The sequence below is a fragment of the Serinus canaria genome, chromosome 9 (assembly GCF_022539315.1).
Source record: "Serinus canaria isolate serCan28SL12 chromosome 9, serCan2020, whole genome shotgun sequence".
Taxonomy (NCBI): Eukaryota; Metazoa; Chordata; class Aves; order Passeriformes; family Fringillidae; genus Serinus; species Serinus canaria.
The window spans coordinates 20,595,008-20,620,461 of NC_066323.1; the positions used below are offsets into that span (position 1 = coordinate 20,595,008).

Genomic DNA, 25,454 nt, shown 5'->3' on the forward strand with positions numbered 1-25,454 from the left:
CGTCATGCTGATGGAGTCAGATGGGCTTTTTAAAAGCCTCCAGTTTCTCCTGCACAGCAGATAACACAATTCTCCTTCTGCCATGATAAAATCAAGCCTGAGCTGGATACTGGCACTTACTCAGGGCAGAAACCACTGATAAGATGTGATATTGGCTGCTTTTAACACTTCCATTTGAAATCTTACTGCAACCTCAGAGTTATTCCATCTACAACCGTCTGGAGCATTATTTTCCTGAGAAATCCATGAAGAAAGTTTAGCTGGCACAGAACTAGAGATGCCACACACTGTGGGAATGATTAAAGTGGGAAAGGGACAGTCTGCACCCAGTTCATCTTTATTTTAGTGTATGTTTAACATACTCTTGTTTCAGCAGATCCACTTTCAAACTGTGAGCAAACATCACTCCCCTTCTTCCTTTTGGAAAACACTTCAAAGCTTTCAGGAGTTTTTATTTTTCTTTTATTTTTCTCCTTTCTACATTACCCATACACAAATATGCAGATTTTTTTCTTAGTGCCTCTGAATGTTCTCTGTTAATCCAAGCTAAAAAAGCCATTCCTTCCAGCTGCTAAACTTCTCTATTGCTCCTCCCTGAACTTTATTCATCTTATTCTGTAAATAATAGTCCACATTTTTCATATCTTTCTGTTAACACTGTCTGCAGGACGAGGCACCCCAGGTACCAAACTCACAGATTGTATTTGCTCCATCACCAAACATTCTCAAAAACCACTGTAGCTATTTTCCTTACAACTTGCAAAGCCCCAGTTTTCTGAGTTAACCTAACTCTGTTGTTTGATTTCTGCTCCTGGTACCACTCATTTTTTACTCAACAGCTTCAGCAGCAATTGTGGCAATCAGTGCTAACCTGAGCATGTCATAAAATTTAGGGGAATAGGGAGCACCCTCATTCCTCAACCCAGCCCCTCAGACTCACCTCTCTGCACACAGCAGCAATCTGTGCTTCATCCATACATGTCTCTGTGACCACATCTGTTAGAGAGCCTCCAGCCAGATACTCCATCACCACAAACAATTCATCCCCTACGAGGTAACTACAAAGAGAAAACCAAAAGCATGTCCTTGTGCCACCAGGGTGACAGTTCACAGAGAGCCTCATCTGCTTCCAAGGCCCTTAGGTAGAGGAAGAGCAGGTCTGTGCAAGGGATAACCTCCTGTAACCCTTGGGATGAGGAATCAGCCAGCTGGCTGCATTTACCTGTCCAGGAAGTTGACTATGTTGGGGTTCTTTAGCTCCTTCATTACCAAGATCTCATTAATTATCAGCTCCTTCTTGGGCTGTTTCTGCAAATTGATCTGTTTAATAGCCACCTGAATAGGGCAAAATAAAACAGCAATCTCAAACCTCAGTACCCAAACCTTTCAGTCACACTTAATACAGTGAAAAGGCAGAAGGAATCCTGTAACAGGATTTAAGGAGTTTAGAACTGTTTGTGGCTGGCAAGTTGTTAATTTATCAGCATCCAACTTAAAAGAATCCAGCTTGATCAGCACACAACTTGCACTCATGGCCAACATCATCCTCTTGCAGCTGAAAGGATCCACAAACAGTGAGAGAGGCCAGACCAGACAGCAAAAGGCACTCAGGAGACAGAAGGATATTCACTCAATTCCACATCAACAGGCCTGAAGCAGAAGAGAACCCTGTAGCAACTCAGAGAGAAAATTTGAGCCCACCAATGCAAGATGACACAATTTGTTGTTCTTTATTCTGACCAAACTGGTGTTTGGGTATAAGGAATACTGGGAGGCAGAAGGAATTCCTCTCAAAGCCATTAATGAACTATCCAAGGCAGAAAAGGGAAGATAAAGGCCCAACCTCACCCAGGAAATAAGGAAACAAGGACAAGTAGAGAGTTTACAATGGAGAAGAATCATCCCAGCTCTGTTAACTCCAACACTTTGAGGAGGCAGCTTGGAGTTCTGCAAGACAACCTGGGCTGACTCCAAAACCAAACACAAGAACCCACATATTCCTGTAGAAAATATTGCTATTATATTGCCAAGGACATTAAAGGAAGAAATTCTCATCATTCTGCAGCACAGAGGGACAAAATAACTATGACTGGAGGTGGAGCAGGTTGCTGAGGGTCTTGTGGGAGTTTGGAATGGAGACCTCAATGAGCAGAGATATTCTACAACCCCTTCAAGCACCTGTGCCATGCCCAATCATCCTGCCTGGGAGGGAAAACATTTCCAATATCTAACTAGAACTTCCCTTAGGGCAATTTCTGTCTGTTCCCTCCTGCCCTGTCACTGTGTAGCTACGAGAGGAGTGTTCCTCTTGCTGAACAAACCTAACTCTATCCTCAGGCATTAAGGAGAGGAAACCTGAGCACTGCATGAAGTGGCAAAGTGCAGAGCAGGTCAAAGAAATACCCTGGACCCCAAAATTCACTCTGCAATCAGTAAGAGGACATGAAATACTGCAGTGTGGAGAGAGCACACTAAGAGACACTGAGGTGATGGCAAGGCTCATGTTGCATCAAGATGTAGTGCTCCACTGCAGGACTGCTGAATGTGATTGCTGCTGAAAGAGCATTTCCTTATCAGTGACCTAAACAATGCCTACTTGTGGATAGTTCAAGGAAAATTTAGGAAAGAATTTAAATAAAAACACTGAAAGAAAATGAAGGAGATCGGAAGTTAAACAGAGACAAATAATTCCTAAAATCTGAGTCCCAAAAGCCCTCTGTCTCCCAAGATATGGCCACTGGGTGACAAACAGGCAGAGAACTGCTGATGCCACCAACTTCACTGGAGAAACCAAGGGATGAAAACAAAGAGCAGGATATGGAGAAGACATTCTGAGGGCATCACACGAGACAAGCTGCTTCCCTAGAGACAGCCACAGCCAAGTGCCAAGACTAAACCAATTTTTATTGCTGAAAACATAACACAACAATGCCTGCAGTTCTTGAAGGATAAACCATTTTACAAACTCACTTCTGGAACACCTCACTCTCTCTGCTTTTCACTGGAAAGACAAATCTCTGTTTTTAGCTTTCACCATCTGATTACTACAGAACAAGGCACACTCTTACAACTGACTGAGACAAACAGATCTGACAGGTGACTGCAGCAATGGGAACCACTGAAGGAAATCACTCAAATCATTCTGGCCACCCACAGAAGAACATTTAAACAAAAAATGAACATAGGAATCTTACCTCCTGCCCTGTTGCCACATCAATAGCTGTGAAAACTGTACCTGAAGCCCTGTGAAGAGAAAGAAAAATGTTACAGCAAGTTGCATCTCCCTGTGTAACAAACACACGTGAACAGCCAAGTCAAAACCACAAAATTGTTTCAGTTTTCAATTCAAAATTTCCCCCACATTTCCAGTGATGCCTTCACAGTTTATTTACTTTACTGTTTGCTGCCCAGAGAGGTCACAGCTGCCTCATCCCTGGCAGTGTCCAAGGTTGGACAGGGTTTGGAGCAACCTGGGATAGTGGAAGGTGTCCCTGCCCATGGGAGGGGGTGGAACTTTCAGGGATGGGCTCTAAGGTCCCTTCTCACCCTAACTAGGGCAGGATTCTGTTTCTCACTGCTGAATGCAGCCAACATCTCTGCCTGCACAGAAGTGGTGTGAGGCAGAGAACAGCACCCTGCTGCTAACACTGGCCCACAGGGGATAAAAGTTGGGCTCAATACTTACCCCTGCCCGATTTTTTCATATCTGGTGTATTTTTTCTTGGGATCTCCTATGCTTACAATAGTGCCTGAAAGAACAAAACAATCAAAAAGTCAGTCCAATCCCACTGCCCCCCAACAGCAGGGCTGGCCTGGCCAAGACAGGCCCAAGAGTGGGTCAGCTCAAGTAGCAAAGCTGGTGCACCAACAGCCAAAGCTGCAGGGGAGCATTAACACAGTGAAAAATCATCACCAAGATGATTATGGAACAAGCAACAGCAGAAACTATTTTGTGTCACTATGGTTTGATTGAAGTGCAGTTGTGACACTGTGATGTGCATATATGACACATCCCACCTGTCCTATCCTTGTTTTCCACCCCAGAGGGCTCCAAGCATTCCAAACCCCCGCAAGCCAGCGCAGGCTCTCAGCTGGACACAAAGCTACCCAAGCACTGCCCATGAAGCAAGGCTGAGGCCAGAACTCTAACACTGCTCCCCTGCTTATCTGAAATGAAGGCACCTACGTAGTTTTTCCATGATGTCTTCATCTGACATCTTGGTTTTCTTTTTCTGTTTATCCCCTGCTTTGGAGGCGCTGTCAGCGCAGGTGTCACCGGCCGGGGCAGGGATGGGGTCAATGACAGAGCGGGTGTAAATCTGCAAGGGAGACCAGAGACCTGAGCAGCTGCTCTGCCACCACTGACCTGCAGCTGAAACCCACCACAGCCCTGCAAAGATCCCCAAGCAACACTTTATAACAGGTATGAGGCAGAAATGAGAGCTGAGACACATTCAAGCTCCATAAAACAAGATGCTGGCAACATTACTGACCCCTCAAAGAGATCCAGGCACCTCCTGAACAAAGGGGATGCTAGGAGATTCCACAGTGGCTTTCCAAGATTTTTATCTGCTTATTCTTTATGACCCATACTAGCTAACAGAGCAGAAACCACTATTTAATAGTGAGATCAACATCTACTAAGATCTAAAGGAAAAAGATGCTTGATTGCCATCAAAAAGATGCCACCAAAAGAAGGATGAGATTCTCAAATATTTCCCAGTTGTCCCCAATCTAAGTTTTTAAGGGATTTAATTCCATGGAGCTTTATTTCATTTCCTCCTGAGCTGTTCACAGATATACACAGCTACTCCAGAAATATCAGAAATATCCAGCTGTGGACCTCTCACCTTTTATATGTCTAAATCCCAAGAGTGGGACATTACAAAGCAATGTCCCTAGACAAATAAACATAATATACATTTGCACTCCTGGAAAAAGTGGACAGCAGAGAGGCAAAATGTACATCTCCCACAGCCAAAAAAGGGAGCTGGAGTAAGTGGGACCCCTGGGACACCATTACCAAGGTGTGCAGATGAGAGCTGCCCTAAAACTCAATTAACATCTTCTCTAGCATTTCACTGTTCCTGTAGTGCTGATGACTTTGTGAGTGAAAAAAGCTTTCAAATCTAAAATTTGCATTGGTTGGGGTTTAGGTATAAGAATCCTCCTCCTCCTCCTCACATGTTGGGTTGAAGGATAAGCATAACTGGATGTTTTCAACACAAGCTGACAAACAAATTGACAAATTTCAAAGATCTAAGAGGTTTTTTCCATCATAAATGATCCTATGATTCTATTAACTACAGGACTTCTTATCCAACTGATATTCAGAAATTAGGTGTTTTCTTAGCAAATTCAAGAAACAGAACTTTTCCCTAAAAACTAACAGCAGCTTATTGCCCAAAAGAAACACTTCCCTAAAAAGCAGAAGTCCTGCAATGCAGAGAAATGCAAGTCTGTCAGTTTTCCAGCTGCTCACCGATTTTGTGTGATCTGGCCGTGGAGCAATCACAGGAGGAGGAGCCTCTTCATCATCCTCATCATCATCTGCCACAGCTGTTGATGGTTCTGAACCTTTGGCATTGGTCTACATTTTTACCAAAGTTTAAAAAAGACAGATAAATTAATTCTCTCCCACAGTATTAAAGGCTTCACGTTTTTTTCTTCAAATTAAGAGAAAATAATTCTTACCAATGTCAAAAGAAAATAACTGAAACCACTCAGTCTATCCTTCAGTTATTACACTTTATTATGAGACTCAAACACTGTTGCTGCAGTGAAATATGTGATTGACCACCCAAATTTATGTTTCTATTCCACCAAAAAAAATCTAATTTTTTTTACTTTTAATCTTTATACAGTTTAATACTTCAAGATTCAGGATATAACAAGTACAGAAAACCTGCACTTGTGTGCACCACAGAATATCCAAATAATATAAACACACTCACCGTTGGTGTTCCTGAAGGGAAACCATCTTTTTCTAAACAGGACAAATAGCAGAACACATAAAATCATCAGAAAGTTAGTAATAAAAAGTGAACTTTGTCAAGTACAGGGTAAGAATATTACAAAGCTTTACTACCAAATTACTTTTGGAAAGAATTTGGAAGAAAAGTAAAACTGCACCTGTTTGTGGGACAGTCCTTCTCTCACCCCCCATCTAGGAGTCACAAATTATTCTGCATTGCTGATGTCACCAGCTGGTGACATCAAGTTCAGAGACAGCTGTCAGGAACAAGGCCTCCAGCACAAAACCAGTTCATCCCAGTCCCAGAGCCCCAGCTTGATAAACACAGCCCATTCAAGCTCATTTTGGCTGCTCTTCTGAATGATGCAGTTCCCTTTCTTCCCCTCTCCACTTAAAACAGGAAATTAACTGGACAACGCCAGTTTCCAGTCAGTTTTAAATCCATCTTGTGTATTTGTGCCTCATTGAAATGCACCTTGATTTTAGCACTTGAACCCAATTTATCACTCTGACATAGAGGAAAACAGTGCTTCAAATTCCCAACTCCAGTGTCTTGCACACTTGGCTCTCACCTGGAGCAGAAAAACTCAGATATTTCTGTTTTGCTGTGTCTTTGGAGTCGTAGAATTTCAGCACATCTAGTACCGCCTGGGGGTTTTTCTTCTGTTCTAGCTTGGTGATATTTGAGGTCTGCAGCAACCTAGCCCATTGTTCTGGCATTCCCTGAAAAAAAAACCAGGGGATTTAAAGCATCTTTTTTGTATTTTAAAGGTTTTTTAAAAGCAAAACAAATTTCTTCCCTCTATAAAAGGATAACATGCACACAAGTGAGGAGGATGGGGAGCCAAAGGTGGAAACACAGATCACAGGATACAACTCCTCCAGGTATGCTGGGCCAAATATGAGGAGTGGGAACACAAAACCACTCAACAGATCCAGTGTCACCCAGTAAAGAGAGCAAACTGAAGAGGGCTTGTCAGGGAGGGCTCTCCCAGGTGACACAAAGCATCAGATGTGCCACTGGCATTGCAGAAGCACTAACAGCTCACAGTGTGCTGTGCAAGCACAAAGGAAAAACAGTTCCTTGGTAGAAACAAAGACTAAATTACACTTTATTCTAAAGCTCTGCCTTGGCTTCACTGCAGCACTGAGCCATGGTGTTCCCTGAGCTGCTCCAAGGCAGGAATACTCACAGTGAACTCTCCAGTAACAGCATCGAAGCCCACATGGATGGTATGTTCAAAATCTGACGGTGGGGAGATTTCTGGCCTTTCCTTTTCCTTCTTCTTGCTTCCTGAAAAAGACACTCAAAGATCTCAATGTTAGAAAGAAACTGTTCCCTGTGAGGGAGGTGAGACCCTGGCAGAGAAGCTGTGGCTGCCCCTGGATCCCTGGAAGTGTCCAAGGCCAGGCTGGACAGTGGAAGGTGTCCCTGCCCATGGCAGGGCTGGAACTGGATGGTCTTTAATTCCCTTCCAACCCAAACTGTGCTGGGATTCTGTGATTCCTTGTTCCATTCAAATAATTTATACTCTGGCAGCAAGAAAATAAGAGATTAAGAGCACCAGAGTGCTCTGTTGAGCACATAAAATCTAAGCATATTAAGTGTTTACAATGCAAAAAAGGACATTTTAATATAGATTAAGAACAGCAGAAAAGACAACTTCAGTTCAACCTCAAGTTCACCCTAAAGACACTTAAAACTCAGTTGCCTCTCTGCTTCAATTCAAGGTAATTAATGCAAACTAGGACTTCCTGTGATGAAGATAAGAGTTTATAGCCTCAGAGCAATTACCTAATTTAAATTAAAGGTGGGGGAAGCATAATAAGTACCAGAAGCAGGAACAAATAATTAGAAGGACCACATGCACAATCCAACCTGGAGTCAATTGAATTTATAAGATATTTTCTAACACCTCGGGCTTTGGATTTTTGTTTGTTTGTTTTGGGAGTTTTCAGGGCGTGGCTCGGGGGTGGGGGGTTCTTTTAATTTAATTTTTCTGCTTTGTTTCTAAATTCACCTTAAAAGTCCTTAAAAGTTGTTTGAATATAGAAAAAGCAGGTAAAGCAGCACTCTTTTGGTTACTAGACAGCAAGCAAAGATGGTGCTGCTCAGAGGCAGGAATCCATGTGAAATCCCCTCCTGCTGGGAAGGGAAGCACGGGAGCGAGGACAATACTCCAAACGAAAAGCCATGTGGGCTGCCTGCAGCTGAACAATGCCGTGGAAAGACAGGGCTGTTATAAACAGGATATCTTTAATATGGCTGCACAGGGCAGAGCCAAAAAGCAAACAGGCTGTCAGATGTTTCATGAGCAGCACAGGAGAGACTCACTGCTGTGAGAAGCAAGGGAAGCACCATTTCTGATCTATTTCTTTTTATGTGGAAGCAAGGGAGAGCATTACATATATAGATTTAAAGTTGTGTTTCTCAGGAAGGCTCCTGTTTGGGAGCACTTGACATGCAGTGAACAGGAGTTGGTGCTCAAGCCCTTCAGCATGTGCTGGGTAAATAAACCCACTCTTTCCAAAAATACACAGATCCCATGAGCAGGCAAGGCAAGGAGACTGAAACCCATTGCTCTGCCCACAGGAACAGCAGAGCAGCACTTCAAACAACCAGCCCCAGCCAGAGGCAAGCCCGGTGAGTCATGTGCTGGCAGGACATCCTCAGCTCTGAGAACAAGGCCACGGGGAGGCCATGCTGCCTCCCAGCCCTGGGACTGAAACAGCAATCCCTTCAGTGCAGGGCAATGCTCCTTCACAACTGCACATGGTGAGCCCTAAAGAGTAAAGTCTGTAAGGAGAACATGAGAAGCTACCAAAGGTTGGTGGCAGCACCCCAAGAGAGACTCCAGCCCACTGAGGGTGCTGAATGTGGCAGGTCTGGGTGCTGTGCAGGGCTCTGAGTCTGGAGGGAGTTCTGCCTTAGCCCTTCAATCCTGCAGAAATGGGTGTTTGACCATTTTGTTATTGGTCATGGGACCCAGAATTTTGCCCTTAGCCCTGCAGAGACACACAGGTCCTTTGGAAGGATTTGGTGAGCTGGAGAAAGGCTCTGTCTGATTAAGAAGGTGCCTCAAATACAAGTGGACTCTTCCCCAAGTGAAGCCACGGGCACTCAGCAAGGTGTCAGCCTCGATACTTCCCAGGGCAAAGCCATCCTCAGGCTGCCCTTGCTTCCCAACAACCAGATTCCATGCACAAGGCAAGAAACACAGCTGTTCCCCAACAGCTGGAGGCAGCTGGCTCCAGATGTGCACCTGGAGTTGCTGAGCTCCAGCTGAAACCACACTGAAATGTGCCCCCAAACACGTGATATGCAGGATCTGGGTGATGCCCTCAGCACCTCCTTCAATGCTTTCTGCTCAAAGACAAACATTTCTGGTTTTAGGGGACTATTTTAAAGCTTTCCAAAACCACACAGAGGTTCCTTTCACTTCAGAAGTCAGGCCAAGAAAATTCATGGCAATAAAGTGCTCTAGTAAGGAGATGACTATCACTTCATTTATCCTAAACAATGGAACCAGGGGAAAAAAAAAATCTTCCATGACTGGTGATTAAATAATCCCTTCAAACCCTTAGGAATATTTCAGCACAGAACTAGCTCAGACTTGGGACAGAAACTGTGTAATTGCTAAATCTCTTCATCTGCAAGTCCCCCCAAGCACAAGAACCTCCCAAGAGAGGATCCAGGAGCAGATGAGGCTGGCCAGGAGGGACCTTGCAAAATCATATGGACAGAGATGTGCAAAGTCAAACAACATTCCTGGACAATGGCAAGGATTTTTTTCATTTTCTGAAAAGGAAAACTGAACATTTCTGTAGTGATTTGTTAAACTTACACACTGCCTGGAGACATTTTTCCCATTACAAAATTTCTACCCCAGGTTAACAGATTATTTTGCATCCAGTCCCAATGTATTTTTTTAAATCTGAGCATGAAGTTAATATTTCTGTAAAGCTTCCCAGCAGCTGAATTTAAAGAAAAGAAGGATTTAAATGGGCATTTCTGGGGAGGGTGGGTCCCAGCCATGCTAATGAACAAAACAACTAACATCTGACTATTGTGTGAGTGCCAGAAAGACACTGTGCCCACTTCTGTTCTGCTTACATTCAACAGCCAGTTCTGCAGACTTGAGGGCCAAAATCCCTTCTTTGGATATTTACATTAGCCTTGCTGCAGGTCATGCAATAGACAAGTTTCTTCCAAATTAAAAAGATACAACTTCCAGAGAGTTTCTCTAATTTGGGTAATTCAATTTCCATTTTTCCTAATATCTTGCCATGCAGGAAAGCCTGCTTTTCTTTCAGGAGCACATTAGTTCAATTACTTTTTAACATCTAGAAAACACAAACGGACACTCATTTCCTCAAAAATGTAGTTTTCTCAGCAGAAATCCTTTCTCCTACTTTCAGTTTGCAACACAAAGTACCAGTAGGTAGATGCTAAATAAATACGCAGATTAATTTGCCTAAATTTGGTCCTTGTCAATATCAAGGATTGATATTGGTCCTTTGATTATTCAGACCAATAGAGTGGTCTGAATAATCAAAGGACTCCAAGGCAACCTGAGATGAGCCAATACAACTTTAGATAATTCTTCAATCACTTCCCCATTCCAGCAATGAACAAACCCACCATCAAAACGAAAAGAGAAAATATCCATGGAGAGAAAAGGTGTCATGGAATGTCACAAAGCTCTCACTTGCATTCATAATTCATTTGTTACTCATGCAGAGCAAGAAAAACCTTCCTTAATGTGGGATTTATGTTCTACTTCATCCCTGTCTGTAAAAGGGCTCAAATGCTCTGATGAGCCACCAATGCAACAGCATAAAGACAAGTGCCATCCCAGCTCCTAAACTGCTCTCCTTGCCTGAAGATGGACAGATTTGATCCTTCCACGAGATTTCCTTGCAGTATTTCCTTGTGGGACCAACAAGAACATCGTCAAACACCCATTTCTGCAGGACTGAAGGGCTAAGGCACAACCTGCTCCAGACACAGAGCACTGCACTGACCTGACAGCACCCAGACCTGCCACCCTCAGCACCCAAATTCAGCACCCCAAGGGCTGGAGTGTCTCTTGGGGTGCTGCCACCAACCTGTGGTAGCTTCTCATGCTCTCCTTACAGACTCTGCTCTTTGGGGCTCACCCATGTCAGCAGAAAGACCACCACTGCTACTGCTGCAGCCCAGCCACAGAAAGGCTATTTCACAATAAATGACCTTGTGAAATAACTATTCTGCCTCCAGAAGCTACACTGCCCAAATCCCTCCATCCTCCAAAAAAGGAAACACACCTTCTACTGTTGAGAGCAGAAAGCCAGGTCTTGGGAACAGAGGGAAACCTGTCTCTCTGGGTTTGATCTCCAGGGAGAGGCAAACTGCAGAGCTGCTCACACAGCTGAGAGAGAGTGAAAACCAGCCCTGGGGAAAACACTCAGCCAAGAGAATAATCAACCAGAGGAGCAGAATCTCTTCAAACAACCAAACCTGTGTCAGCATGACTGAACCAGTCCTGCCCAGCACACCAGCAGAGAGGCACAGGGAGCCAAGAGCACAGAAGGCATCAGGAGCAGCAGGGTCCTCTCCAAGGTGCATATTAAAAGTCATGCTAACCAGCAGATTAATAAAATGTTTAGCAGATTCAGGTCAGGTCCCTGTGCAGTTTTACCATCTCAGATGCTACAAGGTGTTTTTATCTATGCCTTGTTTTGTTGTACATGGACACATGTTCTGGAGAGCCAGGAGAAAGAGCTCCACTGCTCTTTTCTGCACTCCCCATACAGAAAAGAGGACAAATAACACACAAATGTAGTCTAATATTCATTACAGCAAGTTTTGTTTCTCAGAAATAATCTTTTTTACAGCAACCCAGGTTTATCTCCACTAGCAATCAATCCTAACAGTGCAGTTCCACATACAAAAAATATGTAATTTCTCTGAGTTTTCTTTCATGGAACTGCACCTTCACCACTATTTCTTTACTGACTTTTTTTCCTCCTCAGGGTGCCACATAAATGACCACCAACATGAAGTTACTTCCAAACCAGCTGGGTGCTCAGTTTGAACCAGAAATCTGCATCTAAGTAACATGATCCCCAGGAATGCCAAACATTGATTAGGGTTGTTTGGAAATGCTTTGCAAACAGGAGCTGGTTTTCCAATCCCCTACACTCAGACAGGCTCTGACATCTAAGGCACCACCAAAACCTACCAGGAGAGTAAAGGAATACCAGGAAAAAAGAGGCATCTTACCTTTTTCATTATAGAATATGGAGATGATTTTATGCCTGGGTTTCCTCTCTTCTGGGACAGAGGGCAGGGGTTTAAAGCTGTTGTTGGTTGGTAACTGGTCTTTGCCCCCTGCACTGAAGATAGCGCTGCTCATCCGGACCGGAGGGGCAGGGGGCTTGTCTTCCAGTTCTCCGTTGTCAGACATGCTGCTCAATAGCTAGGGGAAGCCCTGGAAGAGAAAAAAAATGTGATTTGAACACAGGAAAAGAGCATGGAGTACATGAATGTACCATTCCTTCTGCTGGCAGAGGGGAAGGAGGCGTGAATTCAACTCTGAGGAACGCAGACACTGCCGCCTCCACCAAAGGAAGCAAATCCCTTCCTCATTCCCACTTCTGGGCCACCCATTCATTTGTGCCAGCAGCAGCAGCATTTGTGGGATGGAGCCACAAACATTTCCAGTGATAAAAGTAATCCACACCAAATGAACAATTCCCAAATCTGGGTCTCTGTTCACACAAAGGGCCTAAGTACAACATCCTTTGGGGGTAGCTCTAGTCCAAAAAGCTTCATGCTCTAGTACCAAACAGCTTTAAAAGCCTTAGATGCTTTGCTTCTTGTCATTTATCAGACAAGACCTTGGGGACAAAGGAACAGCTTATGAGCCATAATTCAGCACACTATCCACATTAAGTGGCACTCAAAACATCTCTACCCAAATCACACAGCCTGCATTAAAGAGCTCAGCACTGAGATCCACAGGATCCACTTCTGAATGAGGTTTGCATTGCTTCCCCACTTGGTGCCAAACTTTCTCCACTTGCAGAAAATAACACATGGTATCACCACAATGCTCTGAATCCTCAACAAAAACACGAGTGAAAACAGGGACAAACAGCTGCTAGAGCTGCAACCACAGCACAATAAAACATCTACGTGACACACTGCCCATTCAGAAAGATCTCTGCTAGCATTTCCTCCCTCCTTGTAGTATTTCAGGGATTTTTTTTTTTCTGATCACCAGGAAACAGGCAGCCTCTCTGCTAGAGAGTAAAGAGCACAAAGCAAGATGTACAGAAAATACTTCTCAATGACAGGTAACAAACAGTAACAAATGTACCCTCAGTTCCTCTGTTCACTCAAATGACAAGCTACCTCTTTGGGACAGGAGCCAACACATCTTTGTGTTGACTTCCTTCTCCTCTCACAGCAGCTGGAGAGGAAAATGGGAATTTCATTGGGAAATGAATGGCCTCCTGGTGCCCACCAGCTTCCCATCACATCTCAAGGCATGACTCACATGATCAGTGCCATTCACAAGAGCCACGACAAGGCAGTGCCATCCCCTCTCAATTACTGTGCTCCCAACAGCACAACACCTGCATCCTGCCCAGCAGCACAACTGAAAGCACGTGGGCTGGCATTCCCTGGCATTTCACAGGGTGGCTGAGTGCTGCCAAATCCCAACAGAGAGACACAAGTCAGGCCAGCAGCCTGGACTGGAGCAGCACTCTGGTTTATGTTGGGAAGCTCAAGGAGACTAACATTAATTATCCCCATAAATGACCATGAAAGAAGGTAATTTCTGTAATATATCATCAGAGGCACAAGCAGCACTATGTTCTGGCAGAGCAGAAGAAACTGGACACGTGCTGGTTGCTCCATGACTTGGAGGGCAGGAGGAAGAGCACTCCAAGCTGTGCAGCACCCACCTACACAGCCCTGCCTTGGAGCCCTTCTCTGCTGATGGAATTATAAACAGACCCGCCACCTGAACGTGGCTGCAGGGATGCAGCTGTGAGTCAGGCACTGATTCCCAACACTCTTCCAAATCCACTCACTGACTGCTCTTTCAGGTGGGGCAAGTTATCTTTTGTCTTTTTTCCACCATAATATGGGGTACAAAAATTAAGTATCTTGCAATCCAAGAGCAGGCCTGAGCAGCCAACCCACAGGGATTTTAATTGCAAATGCTTCCCTTAAAAGACATTGCAGCAAGGACATGCCACCCATTTGAGATGTACAAATCAAATCAGGTATTTGCTTTATTAACATATAATAGATTCACCAAATCAAACTGATATATTCATATATATGTATGTATTCCTATGCATGTATATTTATATACACAGATATATACTGAAGTCAAGCTTGGAGTGATGGTAATACAGGGAACCATAATCTATGTTCCTTCTGTTAATCAAACCTCAGAAAAGAGGTGGATATAGAGTCATTAGGTATCCAGATGGGGACAGGGAAAACAATAAATGTCTTCTTTGCAACAAATGCAATCAGACAGCCAAATAAACCACAGCAAGGTAAATAAGTGCATCACATAACTTGTATGCCCAAATGGTACACTGGGCAAAGAAAACAGCATCATGAGTGGCCTTTTGTATTTTTCTAAAGCAAACCCTATTAGTTCCTCCATCTGAGCAGTTTTTCTGAGGTGTCTGATAAGAGCAAGAGCAGGATGTAAGGATAAACAACTCACCTCCATCTGAAACTGGACAAGAACAGACTTGGGACTCCAAACCCACAGCAATTCCCCACACACTCCCTTAGAGAGGCCAGGCACTAAATTAACAACACTGTCATGTGGTATTCAGGCTACTAATTTAAAAAAACAAAAAAGCAACACACCAAAAAACCCAACCAACTGCACTTCTGCTGATGTAATTTTAAAATAAAATTCTCATTCTAGTAAAAATCCTTCATTTTCAGTGACAAGCAGCTCATCACATACTCAGTCTTGATCCAAAACAAATTATTCCTCAGTATCTCGTGTGCTCAAGAGAAATAGCAAGTTGGAAGGAAGGATATGGAAATCCAAATCTATTTCAGGAGAAAATCAGTGCTCCAAGGAACTGGTGTAGAGCACCTGAGAGAACCTTGAGAGCTGCAGCTCTGATCAGCTGCTGACTGTTCCAAGGGCTCACAGAGATCCTTGACCTCACTCAAAGTACAGCCCAGGAGCTCCATAGCAGGAAAACAACCTGTGGGGCTGGTGGAGCAAACTGGAGTGACAGAAAGAGCTTCAGGCATCAGCTTCCACCTAGAGGACTGGCTCCAGCACCAAAACCCTTCCAGCTCACTAAATCTGTGGTCTAGGAAAACCTCAGCTGCAAGGGAAAATTTAAACTGTGATTTATTTAACAAGACATGGTAGAATTTCTGAGTGGCCATTTCAAAGATCATTAATAAAATAAAGTGCTGAATTCAAACCTAGTTTGCACAAAGGCCCATTTCAAAGCTTCCAATTCATCATTCAAATAAATGACAACAGATCCACTCAGGCCAAGAACATCATGAAGCACAGTTCTGATTCTTCAGTCATCATGGGAAGTGAAAAAATCAATCATTTTGTCCAGGTTCTAATTCAAATAGCTCTCTTTCTTCTGCACTCAGCTGAAGAAGAAAGCAGTTCCCCTCTCCTTTATCCTTATCCTGCCTTCATCAAGCAAGGAATGTTTCCACGGTGTCAGGAAGTTTTTGCAAATGGTTACAGAGGTTTGGCATTATAGGCAATGACTGGAGCAGGGACTGAAAAAACGGAAAAATAAATTTAAAAGAAAGAGTGTAAATACCCTCCAAAGCTCTGTTTCTGCTCTCTCAGGCTCCAAAGAGGAGAAGAAGCCTGTTCAGATCACAGCAGCCAGACCATCACCCACTGCCTGCCCTGCTGATTTGCAGGGAATTGCAAAGACATGGGGAATTTTTTTCCAGTGCCTGCCAGGAATCTGTAAGCCAGCAAAGGGGATGTCAGGTTCATATTTCTCTGACACAATCAGAAAACACAAGTAATGGGTGGTTTTTTAGCTTGGCTGAAAGACATTTACCCAAATAGTTAACCTGAATTTGAGCAGCCCTACAAAAATATGCTAAAGGTAATACATGGCAGAGGGATTCACTTTCATCTTTGCCAGTGAGGGAAATGCCAGTAATAATAATGTGTTCAAGCACATCAGCAGCTCCCCCACAATCACTACTCACACCACATTTAGTACAAGAACTAGAAAGCAATGGATTGAACCACAGAGACGAGCTGAGAAGCTGCAAATAACACTTAACTACAGCCTTCAGACAGGTTCAGTCCCACCACAGGACACAACTTCAGCCCATTACACTCTGAAAAAGACAGACAAAAAAAGATAAAAGCTTTTCTCCCCACAGTTCTGCTGCTTAACCCACAAAACACAGTCAAAGGTGCCAGTGCTAGTGACCACAGGGCTCTGATTCTCAGTCCTCATCCCCAGTACACGACACTCCTCCCTCCTTTTGACAAAGGTTTCTTACCCTGCACTGGGACAGTGAAAATTAAGTGCCCTCTCCATCCTACACAGCCAAAGATCAAATGTGCTCTTCTGCAGAGGCAGCAGGGAACGTCCAGCAGGGTCTGGCTGTCCTAAATCCCTCACCACCAACGCTTGGAGACCTGGAACCAGGTTCCTCCCAACTGCAACTCCTCTCTCCCATCAGATCATGGAGTCCAGGAGTTAACTCAACACCATTAACCTTCCCACCTTGGCCCAGAGAGGCTGAGGCAGGGAGTTCCTTGGGTGGTTGAACCCACCTCCCATCCCTCCCAGCCCCTGAAGGGACCTGCCCACCACGTTCCCATAGGCCAAGTTTCATTTTTACAATCTACATCCTGCTGCTCACTGCCTTTCCTCTTTTGGGGATGGAAAGGGCCCTAAAACCCACGGTCATGGCCAGGTCACAGGAGACAGACAGCCATTCCTGTCCCACTGTCCCTGCCCCTGGTGGGAAAACACCCAGAGAAATGTAACCCTGCCAGTGAGTAAAAGCTGAAGTGAGGCTTGGGCAGTGCTTCCACAAAGCTGACAAACACACACTGCTGCAGCACGTCAGTCTGAATGCTCTGGCTTTGACTTGCCCTTTTTTGTTGTTTGTCCCCCCCAGTTCCCCTTGTGTGAGCATAAAGCTGGCTGCTTCCTGAAGGACTTCCTAAGCACAGCTCTTGTGCCAGCCCAGCTCCCTCGTGATAGGGATGGAGCCTGACACGCACTCCCATCCCAGCTGAAGCTCTGTGCTGCTCTTCAGCCCCCCGACTCTGGAAAAAAACACTTTTCTTCTCCAGCTTGCTTGCAGACAAGGAAAGGAAATAAAAGGGAAATTGAATAAAAGGATGAAAGGAAATAAAACAAAATAGAAGTCAATAATTCTGCTATCTGCTATTAGTGCACACTCGCATTTTCCCTGGAGCATGTGTGTTTGAGCAGATTCAGTTTTAAATCCAGATTACAGTGCACACACATGAGCCTTCCTTACAAAGCCCTGAGCAGGAGTAGGAAGATGGCACTGAGTGCCAAACCAAACAGCTGGTGTAGAAAGTTCTCACATCACAATGACCTGAATTTGTCTTAAGATGTCCAAATTAATGTGTTTGAGCAGTCTAGGCTGCACCTGCATTTCACTGCCTGGGATGCAATGCAAAACTACATCAGGCTACTGCTTGGAAAAAGAAACCAAAACTAAACACATCCAGATTAGAGCTGCTTGATAACATGTCCCTAAATTCCTGCTGCTGGCACACAATACTGTGCTTTACACTGCCACTGATCTCTGAGGAGCCAGAGCTGAATCACTGAAATACATCAAATAAACCTGTCACAGGAGCATCAGAAAGCTGCAAACTGAACTCAGCTCTTCAGGTAATATTTAGTACTATTAAATATTACCTGCAGTGCAGATAAATATTACTCAGCTCATTTACTATCAGCAGCACAACACAGAAGGAGCAGCACAAACATCACATTTAAGTCCATCTGGCATGACTGACCAAAAAGGAGGAGTAACAAATTTGAGGCTAGTAAGGCATTAAGAAACAACCACTTTGCTTTTAATGTGCCACTACAGGTGCAGGATACTTTTGGGACAACACCTGAAACACTTGGGCCATGCACACAGCTTGAAGGCAACACAGCAAAACTGTCTGTGGCCTGACAGAAGGAACTGAAGAAAAGAGAACAGGCCAAAAATGAAGGAAGGGCTGCTGGGTGCAGTCCCTGCAGAGGACACCAGGGTTCCACAGCAGACCTCCAGGCAGCAGCTTCACCACTTCCCTGGGGGCCTCATGGGGCCACTGGCCACACTTGTCACTGCACCAGAGACAGCCACAACCAGAGCAGAGGAAAAGAGCAAGGAGGTGTCCAGGAAAGAAATCTCCAAGGCAGAAGGTGTCACGTGAAAAGGAGCACGGAGCCAGTAACAACAATACTGAGTGTGATGCTCCAAGGGAAGACTGGTGTGACAAGGCAGATTTAAGGCAGTCATGTCCCACTCTGGCTTAATATTATAAAAATCCTTGCTGAAAATGCCTAGGGACTCATTCCCATCCCCCCAGGACTCCAGTGGTTTTGGCAGTTTGCTTAAACACAGCCTCCCCACGCCACCACCTCCTAATACCTGAAAATCACCACACTGGAAGAGAGACTTGATGCTTCATTATACTGGAAAAGAGGTGCAGTTTAAAAGTGGAGACTGGAGGGCTGCTTACTTCATCAGATATTCGATTTTCTTAGATCAAACAGATTTTGGTGTCCAAAAGCAGAATGAAAAATCTCCATGGGTATTCTCTTCTCCCTGCCCCCCTCCTTTTTTTTCAAAGGCTCCTGTTGAGCAATAGATTTCCTGTGATTAGCTCACTTAGTGCTGATTATAGCTCACTTCCTCCCAGGGATTAGCAGAAAGCAGCTTTCTGACAAGTTTTTATTCAGATGGTGCTACCTAGCCACAGCTTCCTGCCCCATCACTAGCAGCCTCTTAGTTCAGCAGCTTGAAATTATTTCACTGCTGCAGAAAAATTCACAAAACCAGCACATCTCAGACTGTCTTCTCCACGAAAAACAAAACAAGTCTTTTGGGATGTCTAGCTTTCCAACTTGAAGCATTTGGATCCACGAGATTTATTTAATCAGATCCAAAAAGGAGTTTTTTGGAACAGAATGAGACTACCTTCAGAGACTGAAAATACTTATCTCATCATTTCAACTGAGAAAACCGTGCAAAAAAAAAAACCAAAAAAAAAAACAGCAGAGGCAGACAAAGAATTGCTTTCTTGCAGACTTGGCAAACATAGTTCTAGATCTTCTGCCTGCCAAGAGAGGACTCGTGCAAAAGCACGGACAAGAGTAACTGTGATAGTGGCCAGAAGAGGCGGCGGGGTCATCTGCTCCACCTACGGTTCTTGGAAACACCCGCGGCCGCTTGGAGCCAGCCCTCCTCTGGAAAAGCAGGTACCCACTCCCATGGCATGTGCTGGAACCTCTCCTTCCAGCTTTAGGGGGTCTTAGAAAAGAGGGTTTGGTCAATGCCAAACCACACACCCGTGAAAACCAAGTTATTTTTATTTAGCTTTTCTTTATAGGGAGCGCAGAGGAACCTACGCGGATCTAAAACACTCCGACCAAGCTCAGATTTACAACCACAGACAGGCAAGACACTCACTCTTCAAATGAGAGAACAGCTGAAAAAAACCCCAGAAATAAAAAATATCTGAGCCAAACCAATCTGTCATTAAGATTTACAAAGGGACACGGTAACCAAACCAACTACCATGAAGTTTATAAACAGCTCAGGTCCCTCCTTGCCTCTTCACTGCTACAGGTGGCAGAGCAAACACATAATATTCCTACTCTTAACGAGGGTGTAGGAGAACCTCAGTCTGACCTGGCAAAATCCAACTGGATGACACACAGAACAATCCCAGCTAAATTCTTTCCAATTTGTCTTTTTCCAACCCATTAATTTCCTTACAATTTTTGCTGAGTCACACAAACAGAAGGAAAACACAGCACAAACAACTGTTAATTGCCTAGTGATAAAGAGATTTAGGGGAGAAAAGAAGATAAAAATCACAGTTGAGTGGAAGGAATAAAAAAAGCAGAGAGGAAATTATCTTTAGCACAGAAGAAGGAATAGCCAAAACTGTAAAAATATTCTTACCATGAACTTAAGTTACACAAGAGAAATGTGTATTGAGGGGTATTTGAAAGGGTTCCTAAGTTTTCCTAAAGGAAAATATTCTTCAAACCCATTGCCAAAGTCCATTACAACCTGAATCAATTATTGACTCTGTAAGGCACTGAGCAGATGTGCAAAGCCTTGCACCAAAAATGAGCAACTGGGCTACAAAAATGTCATTTTTGAAATCAAAAAGGGATCTCAGTCTTTTGAGGCTGAAAAAAATAATCAGGGAAAATCTGAGTTGGCCCAGATGTGCAAGAGTCCTGGTAAAAACCAGTAAGTTATTAGCTATTAGTAATAGCAAATTTAAGCAAATTAACAATATTTGGCTCACTGAATCCTGGGGCCACCTGTAAGCTGTGATTCATTTTCACTTTGTCCCTTGAACCCTGCAGAGCATTCAACACCCACCCGAGTCATCACTTCTGCTTCATGAAATAAATGTGGCTCTGCTGAACTGGGGTGGCATTTCACCACCAGCAAACCAGGAACCTCTTCTCTGCTTTATTGCCTCTGAAAGACCTCAAACACCACAGGTGACAGCACCAGATGGGCTTCAGAAGTGACTTCAACTGCCCTGATTTCCCATTTCCCCTAAATTTGGCAGGAAAACCCACTTTGGAAGGCAGCTGATGAGAGCAGCACACAGAAACAAGCCAGAGGGATGTGCTGATGGACACAAAGGCCCATTCCCACCTTTCTCTGAGGCGGCCCTTGCAGGAACACAGAGCTCTGAGGAGCCTGGTGGAGGAGGAATGAAACCAAGAGGGATCCAAGGGATCCATTCCCAGCCTCTGCCGCAGGAGTCGCCGCCTACCCAACAAATTCAGGCCACGCTCCGTTTTATCCAGCCCGCAGGCAGAGTTTTCCTTGAAGGAACCATTGTGCAGAGATGCATAATGATAACACGTTCTCCAAGGTGTTTGAACCAGCCTGCTCAGCAATGAACAAGGAAATTATCATCCTTCTGCCTGCTGAAAATCCTGAGTCAACTAAAGGCAGACAAGGCAGCCGGCGGCGAGCGCAGCGCATGCAAATCCGCCAGTCGAGTCGGGGGTGTTTGTGCTTACTCATATTTCACCACCTAGCAGACACTTTTCAGCCTTTATTTTTATAGCTGAGGTTTTCTAAAGATCAAAGGAGAATAGGGAAAAGGGCAAGCACGGAAAGTTTACATGAAAATTAAAAAAAAAAAAAAAAAAAAAAAAGGTTTGCATCTCATTGTTGAGATTCTCTCTTAATTAAAGCTGACATTTACAGGCAGGGAGGGACCACACATTCCAGAGCAAAAGTTATTTGACTAAAGGCTGTCCTGCATGAGGCACCTGTACAGCTTGATGCATTTCTGTGCTAATAAGACCATTCCCAGTTTTTTAACCTGGAGATTCACCATGCAACAGAGCTCTAAAAACCTCAGGCTGCTGGCAAAGTGCAGAAGGGTCACCAGTAACGCCAACACAGAATGAAAGTGCTTTTTTAAGCTCTTTTTTTTAACCACCAGAAACATAACTGGGCAATGGTAAGACAAGGCCATGGCCTCCCCATCCAGATTAGAGGTGAGTGGAAAAAGAAGAGGTAACATGAAGTATTTATGTGGGTGGCAGAACCTGAAGAATCCAAGGGTAAGGGATCTGGTACTCCCCCATCACACTGGTAGAGCTGCCAAATGTCAGCTAAGGGAAAAAGGAATAACAAGGAAGAAGACAAAGGGGAAAGATGAAACATCTCCCTCCAGAAGAGCTCTCTTTTTCACAGGCACTCAGAATAGAGCTCTTTGTTTCTCTCTAGTGGCTGCCCAAGGCCTGCTCCAACCACAGTAACCAGAGGACACTGGGAACTTCAGCTCAGCAGAGCAGTCCTGGTGCCAAACCTTGTTTCTTCTCACAGCAGTGCCAACCTGCCACAAAATGCCACGGGGGAAACCCCAAGGGACACCAGTACAGCTGCTGACCACACAGCCACAGCCCCTGGGAGAAGGACACCAGTTTGCTGAAACCCCTGCACAACACAAGCTCAAGGTGCTTCTTTTCTCATAGCCACACTGGACACAAACCCAGCAGGGAGAGAGCAAAGGCTTCAAGAAATCAAATGCAGGAGAGGAAAATACCAAAAGCACTTGAGCACGGCAAAAACAATCCCACTCCAGAGATGGCTCTGGTGGACTCAGCTCATTTCCCAAGTGTATTCCAGCAGCACCACACAGAAACTAGAGACCATTTCTCCTGGGAGAGCTTTATTTCATTTGTGTCACAACAGACTGGCTTCTTCACACATGGAAACGTCTGCAGGACTTGGGTTCCCTGCAGCATCCCACTTCTGCACCAGGAAGTTCACTGCTGATAGCTGGGACAGCTGTTTGTGGAATGGACCACAAAACTCAGCTCATTCCACTCCCTGCCATGGGCAGGGACACCTCCCACTATCCCAGGTGGCTCCAAGCCCTGTCCAACCTGGCCTTGGACACTTCCAGGGTTGGGGCAGCCACAGCTTCTCTGGTCACCTGTGCCAGGGCCTCACCTCCCTCCCAAGGAAGAACTTCTTCCCAACATCCCATCCAAATTTGACCTCTTTTATTCTAAAACCATTCCCCACTGTACTGTGTAAAAAGCCTCTCCCTCTTTTTTATAATGCCCCTTTAGACACTGGAAGGTCTTTCTTGGAGCTTTCCCTCCTCCAGGCTGGAGACCCCCTCCTGTCCCAGCCTAGAGCACAGAAGCTCCAGCCCTTGGAGCATCTCCACAGTCTCCTCTGGACTTACTTGAGAAGGTCCACGTTTCTTCTGCTGAGGACTCTGGAAAAAAATAATCTGGATGCAATATTCCCAGTGGGATCTTTTCATTAAATGAGAATGCAACACAGGAAGGATCATCCCAATATTTCCCTGCCAAAGGCAGCTCAGGATGAAATCAGATCTTATTAAAATACTCTCAAAACTTGGTGTGCTCACACTTCTGCACCAGTGCTTCAGGACTGCCACCTCTTCCTTACACAGGTGAGGTTTGAAGTTTTACAGATTTCATACAAGGACACAACCCCTCATTTTGTTTTTTCTTGGCATGTTTAGGTCTATTAGGGGAGGTGAAGTACCTAGATGAGGTATACAACCAATTCTGCAGCCAGTGCAGAGGAAGGCAGTGCAGGCAACCTCTTCCCCATTATTTCAAGACAAAATAAACAGTACAAAAAGTACAAAGCACAGTTGCAACAAATTCAAATTATTCTGAATACTCAGATACAAATCCTGAACATTAGACCTGAATTCCTCAACAGAAAAACTAAATGCTGTAATCATGTTTTCCTTAAAAAAAGGGGGAAATGAGCAAGGCACAGGTGTTCTGGAAATCACTCACTGCAGCTCACACCCAGTACTCCTGTTGTGACACTGCCAGAGTTTTCCTTGTGTGCTCTTACAGATGTTCTACTTTAAAATCACTTACACACATATAAACAACACATTCGCTTACAGCTTAATGCAGCAAATTCCCTGAAATTTGGGGTAATGTCCTTGTATGCCTTTCAGGGAGTCAGAGCACTCATTTGGACACTGGAAAAAACCATTTCCACTTAAAATGCTGGCTGCCAGAATGATTTTTAAACTAACCTTCTGATTTTTCTTTTTTAAGTCATTCCTTGCAAAACTACCTCTCTCACTCTTCTTGCCCATAAACAGGTTTTTATCTGAAGTGCCAAAGAAAAATAATCCAAATCAACTAGAACTGTACACAGGCTACACATCAAAATATATTAAACCACCAGAAAAAGCCTGAAACTATAGAATAATTCAAAATATATAAATAATTCTTATGCTGATGTGGAAATTGATTTTTGCCAAGCCTACAGGAAAAGTACAGAAGCCAGTAAGTAGGGAAAAAATAGGAAAAGCCCCAACATTTGTGTTAATATGACTACCCCATACAACTTACAATTTACAAATCAAATATATTATAAAAATGCCCTATACACAGATATTTAATAAATGTACAATTATTTAAACACCAATTGTGAGTGGTTAAACAAACTGAATTTTCAAAGTGATTTAATACATCCCACCAATATTAATACACTTTGAGGGAGTTACTATCCATGGCTGTTTATATAGGATGCAGTAGGCACCACAGTCACAAAAAATTATTGTACAGCTCAAGAATGAAATACTTTTTAAAAAATAAAAATACAAAATTATGAACACTTACCAATTGAATAGAACACTGTGAAAACTACAACCAGCACCCTGGGAATCTGAAGAGCTTCCAAAGGAAGCTGTCAAGTTAAAATAATATTGAAACAGTTGACAAAACATAATACTGCACTTAGAAAGCTGCAAAAGACTTGAAAAAAATCTACTGACATTGTTGTACAGATTCTGAGTTTAACACATAAGCATAGGTAACTGTGCCTGTTCATTAAACAGTGAATGGCATTCCTATAGGCAGAATTAGAAGATTTCAGTGAAATATGACAGAGCAGGAGTAAAGCTCCAGAAAATGCATTTTCATGAGACTCAGGCACTTACACACCAAAAGAATGCAGCTCTCAGACCTTGCTCCACCTTATTCTCTTGCCCCAATAACAACTGTGCAATTCTACAGCAGATGAAGATGTTTGTGAGGGTGAGACTGAATTAATGTAAAACAGACCTCCAAGAGCAATGTCTGACAGCCACAGAACACAAACTCAGGGAGGTGACAACACTGAGGTGTCTGCCCATGATTTCCTCACACACAAACACCACCCCAATTCCAAGTTAGAGCTGATTATTTTAATAGAGAGACAGCACTTATCTGAGGGGTCTAATTCCATTGGAAGGGGTGCATGATGATAATTATGGAAAAACATCAGACATTACAGCACTGCCATCACCTCCAGCCTCACTGAGCCCTCATCACAGGAGGGTGAGGGGAGGCAGCACTAACAATCCATTCCTTCAGCCAGAAGAATACAAACAGCAGCCCAGGAAAATCCTGGGGCACATCCCAGCTCCAAAAACCCATTTAACAGAGTCCTCCCACTAAGCTGGTACCATCACAATGACACTGCAGTCACCACATGGGGCAATCACATCACCCGGCACAACAATCTGATGCCTTCCAAATCTTCCTCTTTTTATTCACAATACCAGTAGCTGCTACAGGCTAGGGTGAACACAGAAATAAGGGCAGAACACATTCTTGCTGGGACAAATTAGCATGGAAGGCTTCCACTTTCTTTGCTTATGAAATCCAAATGCATATATTTTTTAATTTAAAA

General features: G+C 44.1%; 1 protein-coding gene across 1 annotated transcript in view; it reads right to left on the reverse strand.

The window, feature by feature from the left end:
- PAK2 (p21 (RAC1) activated kinase 2) overlaps positions 1-25,454 on the reverse strand; it is a 42,087-nt gene that overhangs the window by 8,930 nt on the left and 7,703 nt on the right. The window contains exons 2-11 of the mRNA XM_050977979.1: positions 12,240-12,447; positions 7,168-7,268; positions 6,547-6,697; positions 5,955-5,986; positions 5,483-5,590; positions 4,187-4,319; positions 3,686-3,749; positions 3,195-3,243; positions 1,223-1,335; positions 941-1,058 (exon numbers count right to left, since the gene is read on the reverse strand). Of these exons, the coding sequence (XP_050833936.1) occupies positions 941-1,058; positions 1,223-1,335; positions 3,195-3,243; positions 3,686-3,749; positions 4,187-4,319; positions 5,483-5,590; positions 5,955-5,986; positions 6,547-6,697; positions 7,168-7,268; positions 12,240-12,423 (1,053 nt within the window). The 5' untranslated portion in view covers positions 12,424-12,447. The remainder of the gene's footprint in view (positions 1-940; positions 1,059-1,222; positions 1,336-3,194; positions 3,244-3,685; positions 3,750-4,186; positions 4,320-5,482; positions 5,591-5,954; positions 5,987-6,546; positions 6,698-7,167; positions 7,269-12,239; positions 12,448-25,454) is intronic.